The 27,111-nt window shown below is 32.4% G+C and overlaps 1 protein-coding gene across 1 annotated transcript in view; it reads right to left on the bottom strand.

Annotated features, from left to right (window-relative positions):
• Hsc20 (iron-sulfur cluster co-chaperone protein HscB-like protein, mitochondrial) overlaps positions 1–15,765 on the bottom strand; it is a 67,351-nt gene extending 51,586 nt beyond the window's left edge. Inside the window, exon 1 of the mRNA XM_085817404.1 lies at positions 15,119–15,765. Within this exon, the coding sequence (XP_085673530.1) occupies positions 15,119–15,559 (441 nt within the window). The 5' untranslated portion in view covers positions 15,560–15,765. The remainder of the gene's footprint in view (positions 1–15,118) is intronic.
• Positions 15,766–27,111: the final 11,346 nt, after the last annotated feature.

The raw sequence follows: 27,111 nt of genomic DNA, 5'->3' as shown, positions 1-27,111 counted from the left end.
GGATGTGGAGCAGTGCACAAAAGAAGCAAAATTAAAATCAAGGAAAACATGTCGTCTGTGCCCCCCAAGCAAGAAAAGAAAGACAGCATATTTATGTTTATCTTGCCAAGACCCTGTTTGTTTGGAATGCACGCAAAAGTTATGCAATGAATATGCTAAAAAAGACGAAAACTAAATTGTTTACTATCAGAAAATCAGTGAGATGCTGATATTTTAGGTACTGTCAAAATTTTTCTGTATTGTGCTACATACAATTTTCTGCGGTTAAAATTTGCTTTGAATATTAACTAATATAGATAAAATAGTTAATTCAAAATTGATGCATTCTTATTTTTAGTTTTATAGAATTTAGTGCAGCATATGATTTTCATCGAAAAATTTGAGGCTATGTGGAAATTTTCTGGGAAAAATTTAATTTCACTTTAAAATGTAAAAACATATTTTCTTTTCAGAGTAAAATGTTCGAAGAACATCTAAGTGAAATATCATAATGATATTTTAATTAGACGATTTTTAAAAATTTACTATAATGCGCGGTCTCTCAGACCGCACGTCCCCTGTTATGTTCAACTTTTTCACCTCCTCTGTTACGGGTTGATTTTAATAGCCACAGTAATTCTTGTGTAGCTTGAGACAGAGACATATTCAGCTTCTGCTGAGGATAATGAGACATATGTTTGTTTTCTTGAAAACCATGAAATACAATTTTTGCTTAATAAAATTACACTTCCTGATGTGGATTTTCTATCTTTAGCATCTTGTCCCCAATCAACATCTAAATAAACTGTAAGATTAGGTTCTTCACTAGACGAAATTTGTAGAGATAAATGCTTTGTCGTGTTTAAATATCTAATGATTCTTTTTACAGCATTTCAGTCTTTTTGATGTGGATTATTACACTTTCTGCTAAGTATGTGAGTTGAAGCTGTGTTATCTAGTCTTTTGATAGACTATATATACAAAAGACTTCCAATAGCTAGGCAAAATTTGTCATTTGCTTGTTTGAGACCATACATCGACTTCTGCAATTCACAACTTTATGTCTTTCTTCCGGAACTACGAATTCTTCTGGTTGTTCTATATATATTTCTTCATTTAACTCGCCATTCAAAAAAGCTGTTTTAACATCTAGTTGATGTACCTTGGTATTATTATATGCTGCCCATGCTAAGAAAACTCGAATTGTAGTGTGCTTCACAACTGGTGAGAAAGATTCATCATAGTCACTGCTGTATTTTTGAGTAAATCCTTTGGCTACTAACATGCTTTGCATTTTATCTTTTTACCAGTTTCATCATATTTAGTCTTAAACACTCATTTTTTGTCTACTGCGTGTTTTCCTGGTGGTAAATCTATAATTTGATAGGTTTCGTTTTCTTTTAGAGAGTTTATTTCTTCTTTCATCGTCTTAATCCAAGCTTCTTGTTCATGTTTTGGTAAGCTTAATATGTCTTCAAAGCTTTCTGGATCTTTATTTTGAGATAATGTTGATTCTTCGTCTTCTGCTTTATAGGAGAATCTTTCTGGTGGAAAACCCTTCTTTCTACATTTTTTTCACATTTTATTAACTCTTCAGATCCTTTTGAATCTTCTGCAAAATTACTGCCAAGAGACGTTTCTTCATGGTTTTGAGAGTTGCTGAAATGAATTAATTCCGAATCTTTAGTATTATTTTCTACTTGTTTGTCAGATAATAGGCGAGTTTTTAACAGTTCTACTTACTAATTTCCATTCCACCTACATAAATCCTGTATCCTTTGCTTCATAAATTGTATCCTACAAATACTCCTTCTTGCACTTTGTTTGTTGTTGAATTTTTGGCGCTTTTGTTTGTTCACATAATAATACGCTTTACAGCCAAATACTCGTAAGTGACTTAAGTTTGGTTTTCCACAATTCCACAATTCATACGGTGTTTTATCTGTGGTTTTAGTTGGTAACCTATTTTAGAGATAAGCGGCAGTAGCTGCTGCTTCAGCTCAGAATCCTTTTGGTAATTCGGAATTTATTAGCATAGCTTTAGTCATTTCTATTCAAGAGCAATTTTTCCTTTCTGCAACGCCGTTCTGTGCCGGATAATAAGGAACCGAAGTTTGATGAAAAATACCAAGCTTCTTTAAGTAATTTTCAGTAGTTTCATTACAGTATTCTGTACCATTGTCAGATTTGATAACTCTTATCTTCTTTCTAAATTTATTTGTTGTCGATGCAACATCCTGTTTAAGCTTGTCGAATACTTCATCCTTTGAAGCAATAAAATAAATTTGAGTATAATGCAAATAGTCATCAATGACGGTTACGAAATATTTTTTTCCCTTCTAAGCTGCTAACTTCAATTGGCCTACACACATCTGTGTACACTAAAATCTAGTGGATTTTTAGATCTAAAACCCATTTTTGGATAAGGTTTCTCTGTTAGTTGCGCTAGTGTACAAGGAGAACATTCAACACTATGAGTGCATTTACTAAATTTAATGCCGTCTGCCAAATCATTTTTCTCAAGTGTTTTTATCGCATCTATATTTCTGCGGACTAATCTTTGATGCTATTTTAGTATGCAGTTTGTATTAAAACATAATATAATATTTATTAGCTACGTAAGTTTTCTCATCAATTGAGCTCGCGGTTAATTTATATATAAACCTTGCTGAGCGTTGCCGTGATCTTCGAGTACACTGTTACGCTTTATTTAACCATTATTGCTATCAAATGCAACAATACAACCTTTATTCATAATAGATTGAACAGAAAGTAAATTAGTATCTAAACCTAGTACACACAGTGCATTTTCTAATTTTATTTGGGAAAAGCTCTTATCACTCGTCATATGAGTTGAGGCTCCTGAGTCAATAACCCATTTTTGCGTTGCGTGAGTTTTCATATTTATAGTCCACTTTTAGAACTTGATTAAACTGAACTTGCGAATTTCCAGTTTCAATAATTTTAAGATACTTATTTTCTTTAACTTCTTTTGTTTTTATGTTTCCTACAATTTGCATATTTGCTATTTGGCATGCATTACTTTTATAATTTTGAGAATAATTTTTTACTTTATTGTTATTTACATCTGTTTTCGGGATAGTTCAAGCATTACGTTTTAAATGAAAACAGTCAATTATCGCGTGATTATTGTTATTACAATAAGTACAGTATAATGTAACATAATGCTTTGATTTATTTTTGCTTTTACTTTTTAAAGCAATTGAATCGTATTATTGAACTTTAGTTTCCACATGTCTACAATACTCACCTATTAATTTATTTTTAATATATTCTATCGACAACTCAGCTTCCGATTTACTTTCTATTGCGGTTATTAACGAGTTGTATGAATTTGATAAAGAACATGGTAACATTGCTATTATTTTCTTTAATTTCTTTACCTATACTATGCAGCTTTTCAGCCAATTCTAGTACACCTTTGATATGTTCCTGCATTTTAACAAGAAATAACGTGTTTGTTAAATTTACATGTTCATGAACACATTTTGTCATACTTGCTTTGCAGATTTATTATGCAAAACGTGGATAGTTTGCCAATCTTAAATGTTTAGGCATATTAAAGCTTTAGCTTTACAGTCGTTCTTCGACCAAGTATCAGAAACGGTTTCCAGTTTTTCTTGGAATACAACAGCATCTAAACTTTCTTTTATTAGAAGTTGTTCTATTTTAAATTTCCAGGCTGAATAATTTTCATCGGTTAACTTCTCTATATAAACGGATTCTTTTAAAATAGACATAATTATTCATTACAATTATTCTTTTAAATTTTGTAACTAGTATTTTCAACAAGTTTTAATACTTTATGTCCCTGAAATACTACAACATTTTAATTCTAGAACTTCAATTGTTAGAAGCATTTCCACAAGGCAATTTTCTCAAACTTATTAACTTACTCAGTCTCATAATTAACTGTTGTATTGTGCATTAGCACGTAAGGCATATTGAGTAAGTTTCCTCTATTTAGAGCAGTTTTAATCAAAGAATCACAAGTCAAAATAACTACGAAATCTTTATTTAACAAGTATGAGAATTCTGCTTAACTTAAGTAGAACACAAATTCAAGTAACAATCTTTACAGACATTAAAAGTTAAGGTCTTGAAAAGAATAACTTACATACAGGGTCCGTACACATTTCTGCACACGGAAATTAAGTACTTTTAAGGACTTTTAAGGACCATTAATGAAAAAAATTAAGGACTATGAGCAAATGGTAACTGAATAAATTCAATTAAAAATATTATTCTATGCCTGAATTTCACTTTTGTAATACCATCCTAAAAATAAAATTGATTCCTAAGTAGTATGCATTATTACTAAACATGAATTAATTAACATAACTATTAATAAGTTTGAGAATAAAATAAACTTTATGCAGTTTATCAAATAACATTAAATATTTTACACTTTATAATAGGTTGGACATATTTGAAAGAAGATAAGTGACATTTACGTTAGCTAGCTTTATGTTAATTTTCTTTTTTAATGTCTCATTTTGTCACATACTTGGTCAGTCGAGGTTCTCAACCGGTGGTACGCAAGAAAAAAATAGGTGGTACACAAAGAAGCAAAGTATTTTTAACTATTTATTTCAAAAATTAAAACCCCAACATCCTGATTGAGTTTTTTCTCTAACACTCGTAAATTTATGCGATCTGAGCTTTGTTCAAGATTGGTGGTGGTAGTAGTACTTTGTAATGGTGGTACTAAAGGTTTTCAATTTTTGTTTAGACGGTACACGTTAGTCCCAAAAGGTTGAGAACCGCTGATCTAGAGGTTTAGTAAATAGCAGGTAGATTTTATGTTTATATAAACATGGGTTACAAATTATTTTTTTTTAATATAAAAGAAGTAATAGATGGTACAGAAAAAAAAAAAAAAAATTGATGGCATAGCAAATTATTTATATTAATTAGCATTTATTATGAAATGGAAAAACTGGCATTAGTTCTTCTACGAAACTCTTTAGCTTTGGGAGGATTTTCTTTGTTGGAGGGCCATACATCCAATTTGATAAAACTTCAGAGCTGAGAAGAGTCTTTCCAAACTAACTTGAGTAGGATGAAGAGCTGTTACTATTAGGACTACTTCTTTTAACTTCTGAGGATAGATTTTTATAAGTTCTGAAAGAGGTGTCTTGTAAGCGCAATCATATATCTCTATTTCTTCAAATCGTGTAGAAATCTTGTATTTTTTCATTTTTATATCTAAAGGCTCTCGTTTTTTATGTTCATTCGCTATGCCTTAGCCTTTTCAATATTATTCAAAAATATTTCTCAAAATCTAATTCATCAATGGCCCACCAGCGGCCGAGCGGTAAAGTCGCTTAACACTGGTAGTTCGGTCCGAGGTTCGAATCCCGCGAACAGGCTGGCTGCACGGGCGTTTTCGTGGTTTTTTCCATGTGTAACGTGTATACGAGCCAGTTTCCCTTAGAAAGTCCTCCACGAAGGCATCCATCCCCTTAGGCAGATAACCCTCGAGGTTTTGCCATAATCACACACACACTAATTCATCAATGGAAATGGATGATACGGACTCGATTGCAATGCCTACAGTTTAACTGGCCTGATTCGAATTCTCAAATTTTTCTGTGAATAATTTCCTTCTTAATGAGAGTTCATAGATGACTTTCTTTGCCTTTTCATCGTCATCCAAGAAAATTCGCCTGTTTCGGATGTCTATATATTGAACCCAGCAAGATCTCATTGTCTAGCAAACTAGTTTCTCTTTTCTTCATTGAAGAAATTATTCCTTCTGCAATAAACCCTGCATTTTAGAAAGAACAAACATCCCATTCTCGCCTCCTGTCAATTCTTCAGATTACAGCTTTTTTGTGGCTATAGAAAGAAGAGTTTCCAATTCTGCAAGATCATTCCACAGTCTTTCTGTTAGTGAAACATTAGGGTTATCTAATGTTTCACTATAATCTCCTAAAAAATGTATTAATTCTAAAAACCTATTTATCATCAAATATGTACTTCCTTATCACATTGCTTGATCAATAATTGCTCCTTTTCCTGCTCACTTCCTAAGAATGGCATCAATTTTAGAAGTTCTTGCTGCTATTGCTACTTACCTAAATTTACCAGCGAGACTTGTAACTAAATGAATCAGTTTAATCACTAATGGCAAATATCACATCCATCCTCCTCATATTTATTTACTAATAGGTCAATAAAATAGAAAATAACTATTTATTAATGTATACAGTTCATAAATAAAAACAATAACTAAGCTTGTTATTAATTTTTTTCAATTCGTTTTAATTTCATTCCAAATTCAAACTGTCCAACGAAAACTGGAGTCGGAGTCGACCTGTTTTTAGCAACTCCAGTTCCGACTCCTTTTACCCCAAAATCTGCTCGACTCCACAACCCTGAAAAGACTGAATGTTATCACCGCTGCTGCTTGTCTAGAGAGAGATCTGCTGATTAGAACGAACCTGAAGGGCCTGATGTAGGCATGGTTGGCAAGTGTTGAGTTAGTGAGGCTCTATTTGATGCATTTAGTGTCATAGTTTAGTGTAGAGTTCCAGCGGTTGTAACACACTTAATATACTTTCAGGTTCCAATAAGCCATTAAAGCACCAGAGGTGATAAGTTGTTTTGTATTATTTTAAGTCTCACTAGATGCAAAGAAGTTTTACTTGAATTTCTACATTTTATACTTTCAGGTTCCAATAAGCCATTAAAGCACTAGAGGTGTAAGTTGTTTTGTATTATTTTAAGTCTCACTAGATGCAAAGAATAAGTTTTACTTGAATTTCTACATTTTTGTGTTTTATCTTGTGATCACAGTAAGTATTAATGAAAGACAATAACTTGCTTTAATATGTAGAGATAATTTTTACGGGTAAGCAGTTAGTTATAAATAATTAAATTAGATAAATAGGTAACCTTAGTCATTATGGATTTACATGTCCACTATTAATTTTATTTTTTAACAATATTTGTTAAAAAAAAGCCCTATTAAAATCAAAATCTAATAAAATTTCACAGTTTAAAATACATATAATTTATGACACTGATTCTTAAACGATAGTAAAATAATTACACATTAAAAGCTCAAAAGCATTTATGTTTTGTAACAACACTCAACAAAATATTTATCTGTCATTTTAATTTGAAGCCTTCCAAACATCTTGGCTAGTTTATATCGATTTCCTTCTCTTTTTAAGCATATTTTCTAGCAATAATTAGAGATTTGTCTCTATGCAAACCAATGCTCTCACTAGTTTCTGCATGCTTGCATGTTCCTAAAACGTACTCACGGTACCCCCTGCTGTGACAATGCTGAATCACTATTGGCTGACCGACTTGCTACGTAAAAAACGTCACTTGTTTGGTCATGTGACAAGCCGATTGCATGGATTCTGAAGTGTTGTGGAAGTGTAATTTGTAGTTTGCTGTATAAAACGTAATAAATTTTGTATGCATATACAATTCTGAATTAATAATACACCACTAAAACCTGGTAAAGAATATAGAACACAAACTTCTTCAGACATAACGCTTGAAGTATTTTATTTGAACGGCATAAGATATGATTACTAGGAAGACAAATTTCGACAAACAAAATATATAATTATGCAAAAGAAATTTCTTTACTGGAGCATAAAAGTATCTATTATTGTACTTTAGATTTTCAAATATCAGAGGTTGTGAAATATTGTAAGAGAATTTTGATTTAACATAAGAGATTCAATTTTGAGGGAGTTGGAGCTTGGCATGAAGGGATTTTTTATTTATTTTATAATAAAACAAGATTGGTTTTGTATTTTTGAAAATTTTTGGCAGTTTAATCTTTTAATATTTCATTGGTATGTTAATATTTTCTGGAACTAAAATTAAAAAATGGAGGACTGTTAATATTTGCAGTAATAACCGATATTCTGAAAAAGAATATTGTTTTCGATTATTTAAAAATATTGAGCAACTTCTGATGATGTCCGTCTTTTAAAAAGGTACAAAAAGGCAAACTAGAACACTACTTTGTCATTGTCACCAGTAATGTATCCAAAAACATTGTTTCAGTTTTGGATGTGGGTATTCCGTTGCATACTAATTTATGTGAAACACAGAAAAAAATAAGCATTCAAAAACTTGGAAACAGTCATTATGGTATTTCTAGGCAGAGTTTGGCATGATGAATTAATAATTTCAAAAAGTTGTGTAGTGGATTTGTCATTCGGAAAGCACTTTGTAAGGTTGGAATGTGCTCAGAATATCATGGTATGCCTTGAATAATAAGAAGAAATGCTTACCAGCAAGGGTCAGAATTCAATACAGCCAGGATTGTTGCCTATAGAGAGTGTGGATTATCGTTCCGTGATATCGCCCGTTGACTAGCCGACATCCAACCACTGTTAAGCGAATACGGCGTGTATGGAATGCTGAGGATTATACTGAACGGCATGCAGGATCTCAATGCCGTCCCATGATTAATACTCGAGAGGACAGGCATATTGTCAGGTCAGCCCTCCAAATTTACAACCACATCACAGACCATTAATCAGAAAATGGGCCTCGTACGGTGTGTCAACGTTTGCATCAGCATGGACTACCAGCACAGTGTCCATTACTTTAGCTTTCCTTGACAATGCAGCACAGAGAGAGATGGCTACTGTGGTGTGTCCAGCAACAAAGCTGGATATAGGAGGGGCACAATGTCGTCTTTTCAGACGAGTCCCGTTTCTGTGTCCATTATTCTGATGGTCGTATAGTGTCTAGAGGCTCCAAGGAGACCGCACATCGCCTGGTTGCATTCAATATCGGCATAGGAACCCTAATGTGATTGATGGTATAGGCAGCTACTGAGCACATGGCACACACATCTTTAGTTCGGATCGATGGTAATTTGAATGTCAGATCGGTTCATTTGTGACATCTCACATCCAGTGGTTGTGCCCTATCTTTGAGGCCTGCCATACGCAATCTTCCAGCAGGATAATTCAAGAACACATGTTGCACATTGTGTTCTGACTTTCCTCGGTATGCAGTGTATTTGATTGCTGCCCTGGCCTGTACGGTCTCCAGATCTGTCACCCATTGAAAACACCTGCTCATGGTTTGCTGAGGACTGGCCTAGCAACTCTCTCCATCTAATACGATTGATGAAGTGTGGCATAGACTTGAATCAGAATGGAATGAGATGCCGATTTCTGTTATTCAAGCGAAATTCTACTCAGTGCCTAACCTGATAAGGGCCGTTTTAGCTGCCAGGTGGAGCAGTTGTTTCGACTGATTTTGCACCCTTGTAAACCCCCAAACTGCTTACAAATTTAATTATTTTGTCTTCATGCCATACTATTTAAGTACAACAAATATTTTTTTTATTTGCTTTCCTTCATGCTGTAGCAATTTTAATGGCTATTAGTGTATTATTGATTAACAGTTATCTAAGAGACTTCAAGAGTAAGTACTTTACATAGTTTATAAAACTATTGCATATTTCTGTATAAAAAATTATTGATGCAGGATAGACAGTGCCTAAAGACTTCATGCAGCCATCAATGGAGTTGACAACACATTCATATTAGATTATTTTCTTTTATACTTTTCCCAACCACCAGTAGATTGCAAATAAAAAACAAAGTGACTTACAATTACAACATAGCCAGACTGTCCTGAAGTAAACATTAAGAATATATACAAAGCCAAAATAATTATATTCGCATAATATGTGCATGACACTTTGTTACTACAGTCAAAAGTCGTTAATTCGGACACGCATAATCCGGAATGATCTATAATCCGGACCTCAAAGCTAAAAACTTTCTGCCCATGCGCCGCGGTCGCACATGCGCACAGGCGTTTTACGCGTGCTCGTAAGACCTTGACTACTGCGCATATGCGTGTGCGCAAGTGCAGAATACGTTTTCGCCTGCGCGTTTAATGTATAATGGACGGTGTAAGCTAAAATTATCTAATTATCTATTTCAGTTAATGTTAATGATTGCGTTGTTCCTTAATCTTCGAATTGGATCCCGCTTATTATTTTTTGCAGACTGTAAGAGCAATTTTATAAAAGTAAACTTGAACTTTCGATTATGTCAAATAGAATTTCCGATGCTGGAACTTCCAAAGGATCTACAAAACGAAAGTATGTTTCGATGTCCAACAAACAAAAAGTGGAATTGCTGCAAAAAATGGATAAAGACATGAAGAATGTGACAGAGAGGTTAGTGAAAACGAAAAAATTTCGATTGACAAGTTAGTCGGTATTCTCGGAACAGCAATTAACGGGACTTGAACAGCGGAACTTTGTAACTGAACAAGAAATTATGTCTGTTTATAGAATTAAAGAGAAAGTATTATCACATAAAACGAAGCAACTTAAACAACTTACATTGAAAGAAATGTTTAATAAAGTAAACAAATAAATATTAAGCTTTTTTTTTTTTTTTTTTTTTTTTGTAAATTTTGATACCCTTTAGATCATAATTGTTCTTTATTTCATAAATTACGGTTTCATATTTTTAATTTTAGAATTTCTGCATGCCATCTTACGAGATTTAAACTGATGATCTATAATCCGGAAAAATCGATAATCCGGAATCGCTGAAGTCCCGACGAGTCCAGATTAACGACTTTTGACTGTAATAAATATCAGAGTGTCTTGGATCAAATTAATATTTTAACAGATGAAAAATTAAGTTTGACACTATCATAAGCAACTGCAGTTTTTCATTATCATAGTGGCAGGGATATCTTTGAAGATATAATTAATGGCATCATTACAACAAAGTGAAGTATAGTAAAACCACCCGCTATTACAGTTACAGTATCACTATATATGTGTACAGTGGTTCTCTGCTTCGAAATCAGGAACTCTCTATTAATGGGGTATATCTGATAATGTGAAGTGTCCATTGCTGGAGGCTCAACTTACATTATCATCATGTTGGGAAAATATTTTGCATCATGACATAATTTAATGTGCATGATAAGATACATAAAACTGTTTTGAGTGATATCAGCTGTAAATTTAGAAAGACACTTGGTACACTCCCTTATTAAAGTGGCTTTCCATAGGTCTCAGGCATTGTTTAAGATTACATAAAGCAGTCAAGTTGATTCGTGATGAATTACTAACTCTATCTCAGATTTTATTATACTTATGAAAGCTACAGATCTTGTTTAATAAAAAGCACCAGAAATAATCACTGTCTTATTGACTAGCCATTTAGTCGCTCTCATACCATTTGCCATTGTGCATAATGATATAAAACTAATGCCTTAGTAGCATTGCTCAGTCAACATCATGATATTCATGAAATTTTCTAAGTATGTAAAAATGTAAGCAAAAGTCTTCTAAAAGATTATCTTCCCTAGAAAATACCAGCTAGATTTAAGATAAAAATACAGCATTTCTTCTGAGAAGAAAATAATTACTTAAAAAATCATGTTTCCAACACTAACTAATAAAGCACTTAATTATATATTAAAATTTCAAAAGATCTACACAATTGATATTCAACTAAGTCTTGCATATCTATTATTTGGCTTCATAAAGTAATACGTTGTCTAAAATGAAGTAGTCATATAAAAACAAAATATTTTTCTTAATGATGGTTATATAAAATTTCTTAATAGAATGGTTTTTCTGAGTAAATGAATTAGAGTTTAAAACGATAAATATAATAGTGCTTTAATAAAGCTTCGTAGGACTAAGGTTGGATTTCCTGCTAATTTGTACTTAAGATTTTTTTTTTTTTTTTTTTCTGTTTTGTGGAACTTTTCTCTTCTTCATAACATCATGCTTTTAATGTACCTTTAAAAGCTAATTAATTAATTTTGACAAGTATTTTGCTTGAGAGATGCTCTCATGGAAGCTACTAAATGATATTTGTCTCATACCTGCTTTTCCGATTAGAAAATACATGAAAGACCAAGCCAGCCATGACCTGCCTGAGATCAGCGTACAAATGTTTTGTGTCTTTAAATATGAAGCTAGATTAAGTCATGTATGTTTAGTAAAACTCTTAATCTTTATAATAAAATATATCATAAATATATTATACTTACATAAATATATATCACAGAACATTTGCTTAGATACAGCTAGGATAACTTCTCTTGTTGATGTTATTTTGCACAGATTTTTTAATCAAAATTGTCTCTAAAGTAATGTGCTATAGCTTTGTTTTGAGATTTAGAATGATGTCAGACAAAACTGGACAAAATTTATATTTTCCTAGATCCAAATTTTCCAACTTAATGGAAATAATATGCAAACCAATGCTCTCGCTAGTTTCTGCATGTTTTATCTCCTAACTTCTCAACCTCTCCACAATGTACCTATAAGGGTTTACTTGATATGGTAATAAAAGTTAAATAGTCCAAAACCCCCGACAGACGTGAAGCAAATTATCACTATGTCTGAAAGTAACAACAATATCAGACAAAGATTTAAATAAGACTCTTATTTAAAAAGAACTCAGAACAAACATAAAGGCATGTTCTCATGCTAACAAAGCCAATTACATTTCACAGTGACTTAATTAAACAAGAGCAGTCAGATTCAAACTAAAAATGTGGACTAGTAGTCAAAGATTATACAATTTAATTTTAATTTAATCTGGCTCAGTAACTCTATCGTATGAGGAAGCAGAAATGAAAAATTATAGTAAAGGCTGAAATCATAAACAATTGGGTAAGTAATAATAACTGCACATATCTTTGAAGAATAATTTTCTTTATGTATTCAGTTACTTTCTTCAGTATGTTTCCTTTTCATTTTAGAATTTTTGGATTTAATTAAGGATTTCTGTTTTTCTAAAAAAACACTAAATGCATTTAGAATGTATAGAAAAAGTGACTAATTTAATTTCTTTAGTAATATGAAACATATATGGTAAAGGCCGGTTACAGAGCTGGTGTGGCAGAAGTTTTAGAATTTAGTGACACACCAGACAACAAAATCTATAAATGGCAAAACTTTTAGAATTTAGAAAGGCACTAAGCAGTCGATTTTAGGATCCACAGAAATTGCATCAGATGGGAAAATGCCTAGTGCCGTCCCTGTGTATGATGCATTAAGACATACGAGATCTTTTAAATTGTCAGTTTTCAATTTCTTTATTAATAAAAAATTCCTTTCTATAATGCCTAAAAATATTTTGGGGAAAAAGGGGGGGGGAAGGAAAAGTGTAAAATTTATTTTATAGAGAAAACTGATGCATACTCAGAGAATTTTGAATATTCTGAGACAATTACATGGGAAAAACGCTTTCTATGAAAAAATGAAGACATTTTTAATTAATTATATAGCTAATTTTGCTTTTGTTAATAGCTATTTCATAAATTATGCTTTATAGCATTATACCTTATTTATTTTTCAGATTCAGAATATTGTATAATAAGTTGTCAAAATGAAACTTTATAATATTACAGCAAAAAATAAAAACGTTTTATTTTAATGTTATTTTTTAAATATAATTCCAACATATTACCATTATTTTAATGAAATTTATTATTGTTATGATGTTTTAAAAGAGAAATTGTCCAAAAAATTCTCTGCTTTCCGAATCAAAAATTTTCTATAGAAACTGATCTTAAAATCTCCAAAATGTTGACAAGTTGCCAAATTTAGAGCCGTTTAATAGAAGAATTCACATCCCCATTCGAAATGCTTATGTTTTACTTCTTGCTTAGAAACTCAAGTATCCCATCATTTATATTACAAATAGAAACAAATTATAACCCATGAACCTATTTAAAAAGATAACCATAAACGTCAGTGAATCGCCAAAAATATTCCTCCAAAATGCTAATTCACACTTAAAATGGCAGTTGTAAAAACAGACAGAAATTTCAGATGATTAAAATTAAGGACCTTCTACTGATTCAGGACTCTTAAGGACCGTACGAACCCTGTACAATCATAATCAGTCCTAAATATCAGTAGGCTTACCTATTTAGGAAATAAAAAAAGGAACATAATTTGACACAGTACCTGAAAGAGAAAGCATTAACTGAATTAGACCTTTAGCCCAGGTACAAGTACAAGAGAATTCAATGCACACCACCTTCGCTTTCCTTTGATAATATATATCTTGGTACACATTCTTTTTTAACGCTTTTGAGTTTCATTACGCAAAAATACCTAAATTTATACTAAGAACATCAATCCATTTTCACTTAAAAAAACATCAAAGAATTGCACAAACTCGGCCCTGCGGACAAACCCTTGGCTTTCTTGATGTACATGTCGATCTATTTTCAGTTAAAAAAAAAATCTGGAAAATGATAACATCATATCATCACTAAAACTGAACAAAATTTGTAGACAATTAAAGCTCAATAAACTGAATTTTAAATCACACAATGAAATAACATGAAAAAGGAAATGCATCTTACCGCATATACACACTACAAAAAGGAAATATCGACTTATTTAGAAATTTCTGTATCTTCAGTCTGAGGCACACAAAATTCCTTAACAGCATCCAAAAACTTTTTTTAAATTATCTTAACTAGAATATACATACTGCTGTCACCACAGAAATTCACAAATATAAGAATAAAAAATATCCTCCATAGTGCCAGACTGTCAGTGACATTACTTGCATTAACCTTTCTTGCGACAAACCCATCTGAACGATCTTTACACGCATTTCCTTCATACAAAAAGGACATTTGTAATGACTACTAAGTAAACCTTCATTTACACACCAGTCAGTTAATGCTTTTTTTTTTTTTTTCCCTCTTTCGTTCAAAATTATACAGAAACTTCAATTAATCTCATCACATACAGCCATTTTGTAGTGTACACACACAAGCTTTTTATAAGCACCTACAAATTTTAATGAAAAGCGTAAGCATCACACAGGAACAATTTTTAATAGAAAACATATAGAACTGACTACTTAAAAAAAAAAATTTTAATTTAACATATTGACTTAAAACTTCCCTTCATAAGAAATAAAAATTCTTGATACATTTCTTATAATTAAATTATAAAAAGATACCATCATAACTGTAGTTCATATAAGCAGAAATTCAGAAACTAGATACAAAAATCGAATTGCTCTCAGGCAAATATAAAACTATATAATAAAAGAAGGAATACAACGAATTTCTTATATTTTAACGAAAAAAAAAAAATTCTTACTTCAGACCTGCTGGCGAACTTATCTGGATGTAGAAGAGTCTGCAAACGTCTAAATTTCACAGTTAAATTATTTACGTCAATATCAAAATGTGGAGTCTCTTTAAATACTTCGAAGTGATTAAGTTTCTGCCTCGGTTCCAGAACACAACCACAAGACATACATACAAGATCGCGTTCAATGACTACTGCATTACATTTCCAACATCGATTCTTCGAAATATTTAACAGTCTGACCGCATGAGTACTCCAGAAGTGAGCAGCAGAGGATGTCAATTCAAGAAATTTACGGTTACACGAACGATAACCAAAAGGTGTAAAGCAAGAATCATTAACAACTATGACAAAGCACCGTTTCATAATCTTAAACAAACGATTTTCAGATGGCAATTTCCATAGGTGCTGAACCTTCAAGATAGCAAATTTGTTAAATATAGTATTCATTTCAATGACCGGTTATAAAATTTTTGTATTACAATGGCGTTTAAGTAATTGCTGCTAATATGAAATGTTTCCAAATTAAAAAGATAAAGACTCTTTTTGTACAATCCACATACTAAATTACATCGCAATTAATTAAAAACAATGATGAAATACAAATTAGACAACCCTACGGTGACAGAGATGTTCAGTTATGCAACTGTCAAACGACTTTTTGCCTAAAGATTGATAAATCAAATATTCGTGCAACCTGAGATATAGATAGGCAGGGAGTACATTTGACAACATTTTAGTTGCGCTAAGGCTCCTAATAAAGGTCCTATCTATAGTAGCTCTAGGTTGGGCTTGAGTCTATAAAAAAGTGTCGATAAATGTGCAGTCGATAAATAAAAAAAAAGACACAAAATTAAGAATTGGAAATCGTTATTATTGACCAACCAAGAGCACGATGTCTTTAATCTGTTATGTAACGGATTCAGATCTACATGAATTTGATTTGAATTTACATTCATGATTGAATTTGCATTCATAAATCAAAGCCATTGACGTAGCTAGGATGGCCAAGAGGTTATATCTAGGCAAGAAGTTACATTCAACGAGATATAATATGCTGTTATATGAAGCCGTTGGTTAGATCATTTCCCGGGAGCGTGTTTTTACTTCCTCCCTAGGAAACGCAACCCGCGACTAAATATCGGTGATCAAGTATCACGCTGGAAAATGCGACTTATCATCACGATAGTTCGTCCATCTCTGCGCATGCGCTAGCCACACAATATCGCCAAGACCTGATAAACCGCCGAGTGCCTGCGCAAAAGGAAATAACGCTATCGCGTATTTTTACTTCCTCCCTAGGAAACGTAACTCGCAACTAAATTTGGCGATTTATCAGTTCTTGGCGATATTGTGTGGCTAGCGCATGCGCAGAGATGGACGAACTATCGTGATGATAAGTCGCATTTTCCAGCGTGATACTTGATCACCGATATTTCCTGATGGCGATATGTAATTGTGTATGTTCCAAACATAATTACTGAAGCAGCAAACTTCATATGTGATTAGTGGAGGGTATTCAACAGAGTGTACTTATGGTGCTTTTTTTTTATGGCTTAACTATAATGTCGAACTATTGGCAGTTACTAGCACTGCATATGGTTAGCGTGGTAAAGATAAATATTAAGTATATACGGGGTAAAGATAAATATTAAGTATATACGGGGTTTATTACAGTAAAGATAAATGTTAAGTATATACGGGGGGGGGAACTCCTTCAGCTGAGCATGAGTTCATATGATATGATACCAATGTAGGTAGAAGTGCTTTTTTTTTCGGCTTATGGAATGCTGGAGTTGTACGCACCATGTCTCAGCCCCTGTGTTATTACATCTTTCCTGTACATTTTTGGGATTTAGTAAACCATGATATTTAATAATCAATGATTATATTTGGTTGAAAGTGAACACTAAAATAATAATAATTCTTTCTAATTTAATAATGACTATTCTTAGTTTAGCCTATATAGTTCAGTATTAATAATTCTGTAACTATAACATGTATTGTATATATTTACCTATTAAATAATTCTGTTATGATATGTATTGTTTCTTATAAAATATCAAGTGGATGTATAAAGGTTAATAATTTACTCATATTAAAGTTTTTATTTAACTCACTTCATCTTCCTTTGCTTCCGTTGCCTAGTTTGTAACATATACAAACATTTACTAAATGTGATATATTTTCTTTTATATATCTATACAGTGGCTCCCAAAAGAGTTCGTACACTCATGATTTTCATTGAAATAGGACTCTATCCATTAATTAAAAGTAAACTTTCTGAATGAGATTTTAATAATAAGATCTATAATCTATTCATAACAAAATTACAAGAAATATTTTTTAAATATAGCGAAACTTTATTTTTAAGAAGTTAATAATCAAAAAATGACAAACATTTTATCTCACAAAAGTCTTCGTACACTGAAATATTTTTAGATAAAATCAAAATTAGAATTATCGTTCGCCGCTTTTTTTTTTTTTTTTTTTTTTTTTTTTTTTTTTTTTTTTGCATTGTGGTGGCATTTAAAAAATCATTTGCTTAAATTTTTTATTGTTTACTTCATAATATTCTATTTATTATTAAAAAATGGGTCGCAGTCGTAAAGAAATTACAAATAGCATTCGAAATTTGATAATATTTCATCATAGTAGAGGTAAATCAAATCGAAATATCGCTAAATTAGTTAATTTATTCCATTCTACAGTGCAGTATGTGATAAAACGCTTTGAAGAAGAAAATCGGATTAAAAACAAAGTAAGAAAATGACGACCGAAAAAGTAAACTAAACGTGATGAGAGATTTATTATTAGAAAATTTGTGAAAAACCCACGTTTGAGTGCTGTAAAAGTTTCTGCAGAATTTAATGCAAAGTTTTCTACTTCAATTTCACCTGAAACTGTTCGACGAGTTCTCAGAGAAGCTGGATTACATGGGCGTTCTGCCCGTAAAAAGTTTTTTGTTAGTGAGAAAAACAGAAAGCTTAGGCTTTCATTCGAAAAATCAATAATAAATACACCCGAAACATACTGGAATAATGTCCTATTTGCTGACGAAAGAAAATTTAATATTTTTGGTTCCGATGGTCGAATAACTGTATGGAGAAGAAAAAATGAGGAGCTTCATTCTAAGAACTTAGTTGGAACATTTAAGCATGGCGGTGGAGGTGTTCTTGTGTGGGGGTGCATGGCAGCATCAGGACTAAGTAATTTGGTATTTCTTGATGGCTTAATGAATCATTCTCTTTATTTAAATATTTTAAGAGACAATTAAAAATTATCAGCCTAAAATTTGGGTATTGGAAACAACTTTATTTTTAATCATGATAACGATCCTAAGCATACGGCTCTCAACGTTCGCCTGTGGTGTCTCTATAATTGTCCACAGGTTTTGAAAACACCAACTCAGTAGCCAGATTTAAACCCTATAGAACAAATTTTGGAAAGAACTGGAGGTGAGAGTACGGCACGACATCAAAACAAAAAGCGACTCAAAACAGTCATGATGGAAGAATAAATGAACATTGATACAGAAGTTACAAAAAAACTAATAAAATCTATTCCCAGACGTTTAAAAGCTGTTGTGGATGCTAAAGAATATCCTACTAAATATTAATTTAATGAAAAATGAAAATATTTAATATTATGTCAAGATTTTTTTGAAGTGTACGAAGATTTTTGTGAAATAATACGTTTGTCATTTTTTGAATATTAATTACTTAAAAATAAAGTTTTGCTATATTTTAAAAATATTTCATGTAATTTTGTTACGAATAGATTATAGATCTTATTATTAAAAGCTCATTCAGAAAGTTTACTTTTAATTAATGGATAGAGCCTTATTTCGATGAAAATCACAAGTGTACGAACACTTTTGGGAGCCACTGTATATAGGGACATATCATGAGTGGCATTATATTCAAAATATGTATTTAAGTTTTAAAGGAAAATTCAATCTGAGAAATATTTTATCATGTAAGAAATGTTAATCAGAAGTAACATAGTTAGGTAATATATTTTGAAAGATCATGTTAAGTAATTATTACATTTATAAGTGTTAGGTTTATTTTAGATTTTAATATATACTTGAGTAATTGATTATTACTATCCCTTTAATAACAGATTTAAATAAATTATAAATATACCTTTTCTTACTTTGACTTAAGTAATTATCATTTCTGTAAGTACTTAAGTAATTATCTTTTAGTAGTAACTTAAGTAATCTTTTAGTAGTAACTTAAGTAATTATCTTTTGCTTCATTAAGAGACTGTTAGTTTTCAAACTTTAAAAAATTCTATAATTTATAATTTAATAACTTGCCCTAATAAGACATAAAAAATATATTTTATAACTCATAGTCTTCCATTTAAAAACTGTTATTAGAAATGTTGGTACTTTTTCTGTTATATGGGCACTGCAAAAAACACTGTTAAAATATGTGATAACTTGCTGAAGATAGCAACAATGCGATCAGCTAAGTCATCTTGGTTTTATGAGTGAACTGAGCCAAATATTCATGTGTTATTATTTGTTTATTACACTTTCTTATTCACATTAAATAAATATAATTTACGTTTCGTACAGCTTGGGTTGTGCATTTTTCCAATACTAACCATAGTCTTTGTGCATTGGACTGCAATATATAAAGCATTTGTAATGAAATCTAGAAATTATTCCTTTTGATATCATTTCAAAACAGAAAATGTATTTTATTTCCCAGTCCTCTATGAAAGCTGAAAGCATGCAGAACCTATTTATCGGGCCCTGTTTGACATTCTCATTCTGAGTATATGCCACAGAAATTTAAAAAATTATGCACGATGTTCCATCGATTTAATTTAATGTCTGCTGGACTTGTTTTTGGCTGTGCTAAGCAGCATTTCCGAAACAGCAAACTGTTGTTCAAACCATGAACATCCTTGAAAAAGAAACTGCCACTACAATTTTTTATAGCCTGTATAGCATGGCTTTATACTGACTGCTGTTATAGTACAAAGTCAAAGATCTAGCATGTTCATGACATTGGCAATTTAAGATTTCGAATTTTGCTGCATATTAGATCTTAAGTTTAAATCCAGAAAGATGTTAATTATAAAATTAAAAATATGAAATGATGATTTATGAAATAACAAAGTATGTATGACCTAATGGGAAACAAAATGTACAAAAAAGAAAAGCTCAATATTTATTTGTTTGCTTTATTAAGCATTTATTTCAGTGTAACCCTGTTTAATTTTTTGTGAAAACACTTTCTCTTTAATTCTATAGATAGAAATTCGTGTTCAATAGCAAAGTTGCCTGAGATTTACAAAAAAAAAAAAAAAAAAAAAAAAAAGAAGGAGGGAGTAGTGAAATTACTACAGAAAAAAGGGATTCCTCATAGCTGAAAATTTTATAAATAATCCTGAAATGATGTGTTTTACCAATTACGATACACCAAAATAACGTTTCAATCTTAGATCTTGCCCAGAAAAAAGTCTCAGATCTCGTACTTGGTTTGAAGGATCGCATCTAAACTTCCTTGGAGCTGAAAAATTTCTCTACTATTGGTACCATGTACTGATCTCAGTTCAGTTTTGTAATATGCAATACAGTTGTTGATTGGAACAAATATATGCAGAAATTTTTTTAACCATTTTATATCTAGGTACGTCTCATGCTTGTTTCTGAAGTCTGTTAATAAATGTTATTTTATCAAATCCTAGTTGATTTCTCATTTAAACTACAGCACAATCCTAAGTGCTGGAAATTATTTCTTACAAATTTTAATTTTTATGAAAATTTTTTAAAAATATACAGAAGCATTTATCATGCCAGCAAATTGGAGTTAATGGCAATCGTATGGACATTGAACAGGTTAAGAGAATTCTTAATCGACATAAGATTTATAACATAGAAGCATTTACTGCAGGAGCAAAATTATTTCTAATGTATCAGCTAAGTAATTTGACAATTATAGCATTTAAATATTAATTACCTTGGCAAAATGACAATTTTATGTGCTACCTCTCTTGCAAGAAATATATCTCATTTTAAAAGCATGAAAATATTTTAAGACTTGTTTTTAATATTTTTTCACTCTTCTTATACAGCAAGGATTATATACACCATAAAGTTTGGCATATTGTTACTATTTTAGGTTATGCGCTATTAATATGCACTACGCACTTACAAGAAATAACTATCTTGAAATTTAAAGTTTAAAAATGATGGCAATTATTCTAATTATTAGTGTCAAGCTGATATAATTACAGAACAATTTTCAAATTTTAATTAAAATCAGATTTTTTAATATATTATGAAAGCAATCTTTTATTGAATATTTTTATAAACAAAATGGTATACAGTCAAAAGTCGTTAATTCGGACACCCATAATCCCGACCTCAAAGCTACAAACTTTCTGCGCATGCGTCGCGTTGAGGCATACGCATAGGCGTTTACGCATGCGCGTAAGACCTTTACGGCTGCGAATATGCATGTGCGCATGCGCATACTACGTTTACGCATGCGCGTTTAATGTAAAACGAACGGTATAAGCTAAAATTATCTAAATATCTATTTCAGTTAATGTTGCAGATTGCGTTGTTCCTTAATCTTCGAATTGGATCCGGCTTATTATTTTTTGCAGACTGTTAGAGCCATTTTATAAAAGTAAGCTTGAACTTTCAATTATGTCAAATAGAATTTCCGACGCTGAAGCTCCCAAAGGATCTACAAAGCGAAAGTATGTTTCGATGTCCATCAAACAAAAAATGGAATTGCTGCAAAAAATGGATAACGGCATATCCATTGTTTCTCTAACCATTCCGAAATCTGTTTATCAATTTCACGCTGCTCTGCGGCGCGGGGGGGGGAACGCCGCTCCTCGCAATGAATTGGAAGTTGATCTGTCAGCACTATGCTTATCTTCAGGGCAGATGTTTTTATTTTATTTGGCTTATAATTCTGTTTGAAATTAATCAATTTCTTGACTTATTTAATAACTTCGGACGAATGGTAATATATTTAGCAGAGAAAACCTTTTTAATTAACAACGAACTATTTTATTTAGCATTCTAAACATATCCAAAAGGGTAACATTTCATGCGTTATTACTCTCAAAGTAATGTATAAAAAGCACCACTGTTGCCACAAAAAATGTACACTGTAACGAACATATTAAATTATTGTGCATTAACTGAGTTCGTGCACGTTCCTGAACATCCTCCCACCTTGCAATTTTAGGAAATTGCAACGTATTCTCTACTCAGTTCATCAGTTTCTAGTTCTGATTCTTCAGAGAGAGGCCAGTTATCCGGCTCCTGTTTAAGCCAATACGGCCCCTCCCACCATCTGCTCTGTAGAAACATTTTGGCATCGCACTATCTAGAGGGAAGATCTTCTGGATTGCTTGAGCTTGATACATAATGCCAGTCGTCCGGATTTGTGCATCTCCTTATTTCAGCTACACGATTTGCCACACAAACACTCCAGTGAGAGTCTTTTTTTTAATCTATGTCAGAACTACAAACGAGTCACTCCAAAGGTACACTTGGCACTTTGTCAATTTAAGAGTGTCAATAACTTGACGATACAGCCGAGTAGCTATAAGTGCTCCAAGCAACTCTAATCTAGGAATAGTCACTTCTTTGGCAGGCGCTACTCTTGATTTACATAATACCAATTGTACTGAAGTTTTGCCCTCAAAATATGCACGTAGGAAAATGCATGCTGCATAAGATACTTTACTAGCATCACTAAAACAATGTAGAGCTATAGAGCATTCATCGAAGGGTACAATCACAAGTCTTCTTGAAATTTTACAATAATTCAAGAAGTGTAGTCTTTTGAGCCAAGCCTGAAATTCTCTTTCTATACCTTGTGGGAGATTTTCATCCCAGGAAAGTTTCATCTTCCATGTTTTTTGCAGAATGAGTTTCGGAATTAACGTGGTTGGACTTGTAAATCCGATGGGGTCGAATATCCTCTGTGAGACTGACAGAAGAGATCGTTTCGTGTGGGCACTCTCCGAAAATGTCAGAGGGGTTAATTTGCAATAGATTTCATCATTCTCGGTGTCCCGTGAGAGTTCCAGAATTGGAATGATCTACTGATAGGAAGTCATACTTCTATCTTTGAATGGTACAGCAGTCCACCCTCTAAGGTCAAAACCTCCTGAAAACATTAGAGTTTGGGACTCTTCTTTGAACTTGACTACTTCTTCTTCGGTTTCGCAACTAGCTATACAATTGTCGACATAAAAGGATTTATTCAATCTAAGTGCCGTTCCTCTTAAATCCTGTGGAGCATTATCCTAATGGTAAGAAATCATTGCTCCCAACAGGAATGGACTCGAAGAAATGCCGAACACGACACCAAATTCCTGTTCAAACTCCTGTGGTGATCTTGTTCAAATTCCTGTGGTGAATCTTTCCACCACAGGAATTTCAAAATTCCTGTGTCTCTGGCACACACACTGAGTTGAAAAAAAAAAAGCTTTCCTTATATCGGCAGTAACACCAATTGCATGTTGCCGGAATTGTATCAAAAGTTTTGGAAGCATTTCTATTAAATTCGGCCCCTTTTCGAGGCAAGCATTCAAGGAATTCCCATTTTCATCCTTCAATGATGCATCGAATACAGGTAGCACTTTCGTAGTCAGACTGGAATCGTTGATTACTGCTTGATGAGATAAAGAGTGACCAGTATGACTATTATTCGGAGCTATTTCAATTATACCTTCCTCGTGCCAGCCTTTAATAATACCATCATATTCTTCGAAAAATCCCATCTTCTGCAGTCTTCGTCTATTGGCGAAAAGTCTTTTGTCGCTTTATCTTTATTACCTTCAAGAATCCGATGACTATCCTTCCAAGCCAAACAGACTTCATACCTATTGCCCTCGATTACTTTAATGTTCTCTAGAAAAAATTTGATCGTTTCATTGTCTAAATTCTCCTTAATCTTCACTTCCGCCGGATCTTTTATGCCTATTGTCTCTAAATTTCATAGTTTTCTGAGATCCAAATAACAAAGTCCGACGGTATCAAGCAAGGTATTATGACTTTGCACTGGGCTTTGTAGGGTCCAACCTAATTTTGTTTCAGTGGCAATAAGGTTTTTGTCAATTGTAATGCTATTATTCGTCATCAACTGTCCGGAATAGTTGTTTCCTATTAATAATCCGATATCTGGTGTATCTCTACCAGAATCACTGATTTTGATTTTATGTTCTCGAAGTGAGTAACATATATGTTTGAATTTCACTCTAGGAATGTATCCAAAAATTTTGTCTTTATCTAAAACCGATAATTCGTATTTGAATTTATTTTCCGTTCCTTGTATTTCGATATCAAAAATACCATTGACCTGAGATTCAGTTTATCTCCACCAAACAAATTGTGGCTCAAAGTCTCTTGATATAATGGCACTAAATCTAGTCTCTTTATTATGTCTTTCCGTAAGTAAGATCTTTGTGACCCACTGTCAAAAAGCGTTCTCACAAGTTCCTTTTTTCCATTATGGACAATCTTCACCATAATAGTTTGGAGAAAAGTTGTTTGCAGTTTTTGATTAGACAATGTCTCACTCGTTTCGTTAGTTGCTTTAGGTGCTCCCTTTTTTGAATTTCTAGAACCTTTTAGTTGTCTGCACATCACCGTTACATGACGTTTGTTGCAAAATAGGCATTTCACAGAACTTTTACACTTTTCGGCAGCATGCCCAATTTTTAGGCAGTTAAAACAAGCTTTTTTCTTTCTTAGTAAATTTTTCTTATCTTCCAGTGAAAGGCTGTGCAGCTAAAAGCACTCATAAGAATTATGTGTTTCCTTGTCACACCAAACACAAAAATTAAGCTGTTTCTTCTTTGAATCTCCTGCATAAATACAAGCTGCTGTGGCTGGAACCGAGTCAAATTTGTCTTGAGCAGAAAAACTTGTACTGGCCAACTGAAGTTCATTTTCGTGGAAGTTCCAGGTGTAATTACAGGAGTGGAATTCACCATTTTATTTTCTACTTTTGTTTTTAAAGTGATATGTTTATCACGATATGTTTCATTCGTGTCAAAATCAGCCAAATATTCACTTTCGTTTTCACTTTTCAACAAAAGTTCCGAAATTTGTGATTGAACTTCCTCTAATCTGTTGAATTTTCCTTCCAACTTCCACTATTGTGAGCTCAATACTTGGAGCTGATTAACCTCCACGTCAGGCCTTAGAATTTCAGCATCTAAAGCATTGGCAGTAATCGTAAACGATTGCCTTAGTGGCTTACGCCTTTTTTAATAAAATTTCCATGATTTTAAATTCAATATGTCCAATATATTCAAATAATAAAGGATATAATGAAATAAATCATAAACTCACTTGATAAATTCCAATACGAAATCGATGTTTCGTTTTCAAACCGTTGTTTCGTTTTCTCCAAATAGCCATTCTGTCCTGTCACCGAACGCCAGTTGTTTGAAATTAATCAATTTCTTGACTTATTTAATAACTTCGGACGAATGGTAATATATTTAGCAGAGAAAACCTTTTTAATTAACAACGAACTATTTTATTTAGCATTCTAAACATATCTAAAAGGATAACATTACATGCGTTATCACGCTCAAAGTAGCATATAAAAAACACCACTGTTGCCACAAAAAAATTTACACTGTAATTATTATGTATTGACTGAGTTCGTGCACGTTCCTGAACAAACTCCTTACTAAATGAAGTATTTCATCTCGATGTACTCCGTCTTTGATATGATTTAAATCAAATTCCTCGTCATTATAATTCGCTTCCGATAGTGAAGAAAGTGACACAGAGGTTATTAAAAACGAAAAAATTTCGATTGACAAATTAGTCGGTTTTCTCGACACAGCAATTATAGGACTTGAACAGCGGAACTTTGTAACTGAACAAGAAATTGTGTCTGTTTATAGAATTAAAGAGAAAGTATTATCACATAAAACGAAGCAACTTAAACAACTTACATTGAAAGAAATGTTTAATAAAGTAACCAAAGAAATGTTTAATAAAATAAATATTAAGCTTTTTTACTTCCTTGTACGAAGTAAAAAGTAAGTATTGTAATCGCGAAAAGTTTCAGGCAGCATATTTCAACGAAAATATCCATTTTGACCGCTATCGAATGCAATTTAACGATGTTTTTGCGTGATATCTGTACGTAAGAACAGAATAAAAGACTCGTTTCCTCGAAAAAAATTATAAAACTGCTTTAACATTAATTATGAAGAGAATTTTTCGTGGCGTCTGTACCAACGTATGTACGTACGTACGTATCTCGCATAACTCAAAAACGAATAGCCTCAGAACGTTGAAATTTTGTATATAGGACTGCTATAACATGCAGATGTACACCTCGTATTTTGGTTGCAATCGGCCGCACCAAACGTATATAAATATATTTATATATATATCCACTCTGTTACTCGGCTCAGTGATCTCAGTTTCTTTACTCTTATACGTTTGTAAATTGTACATTTTTTGCTTTAAAAATGATTGAATTATGCAGTTTTTATCTTCCGGTTAAGGTTTTTATGCCTTTAGTAAACTTGTATGCAATATTTTTTAGAATTATCAACAATTTTAAAGTTATTTAAGTACCGCTAATCCTTTTTTTCGATGGCGGCCATTGGTTGTTTACATTTGAAACAGCAGCCTAGTAGATTTGTAGCCAATCTAGAGAAAATTAGCTTCGCAACAACAAAAATAACTCCTTCATTTATTATTGCCAATTAAACCATGCTTAATCCTTTCTGGAATTTTTTCGAGGAAATAAGTGTTTAAAGGCCTCATTCAGTTGAAACATTTAGTGATCGTTAGTCGTCATACGTCATCAGTTGCGATTGATTTTGCTGTTTTGGTATTCAATTGAAACATAACGATCACTCTAAGCTCGCGATCGATCGTTCTCATAGCGATCACTTGGAACCCATCATTCCGCGATGAAAAACGATCGAATCATTATGGCGGCTGTGTTGTTTCTGCTTTACGAGGACAGAAA

Source organism: Stegodyphus dumicola, chromosome 5, assembly GCF_044657685.1.
Source record: "Stegodyphus dumicola isolate Sdum_Otavi_A_Nest chromosome 5, ASM4465768v1".
Taxonomy (NCBI): Eukaryota; Metazoa; Arthropoda; class Arachnida; order Araneae; family Eresidae; genus Stegodyphus; species Stegodyphus dumicola.
The sequence above is the reverse complement of the archived record's forward strand: the minus strand, read 5'-3'. Positions and strand labels throughout refer to the sequence as shown.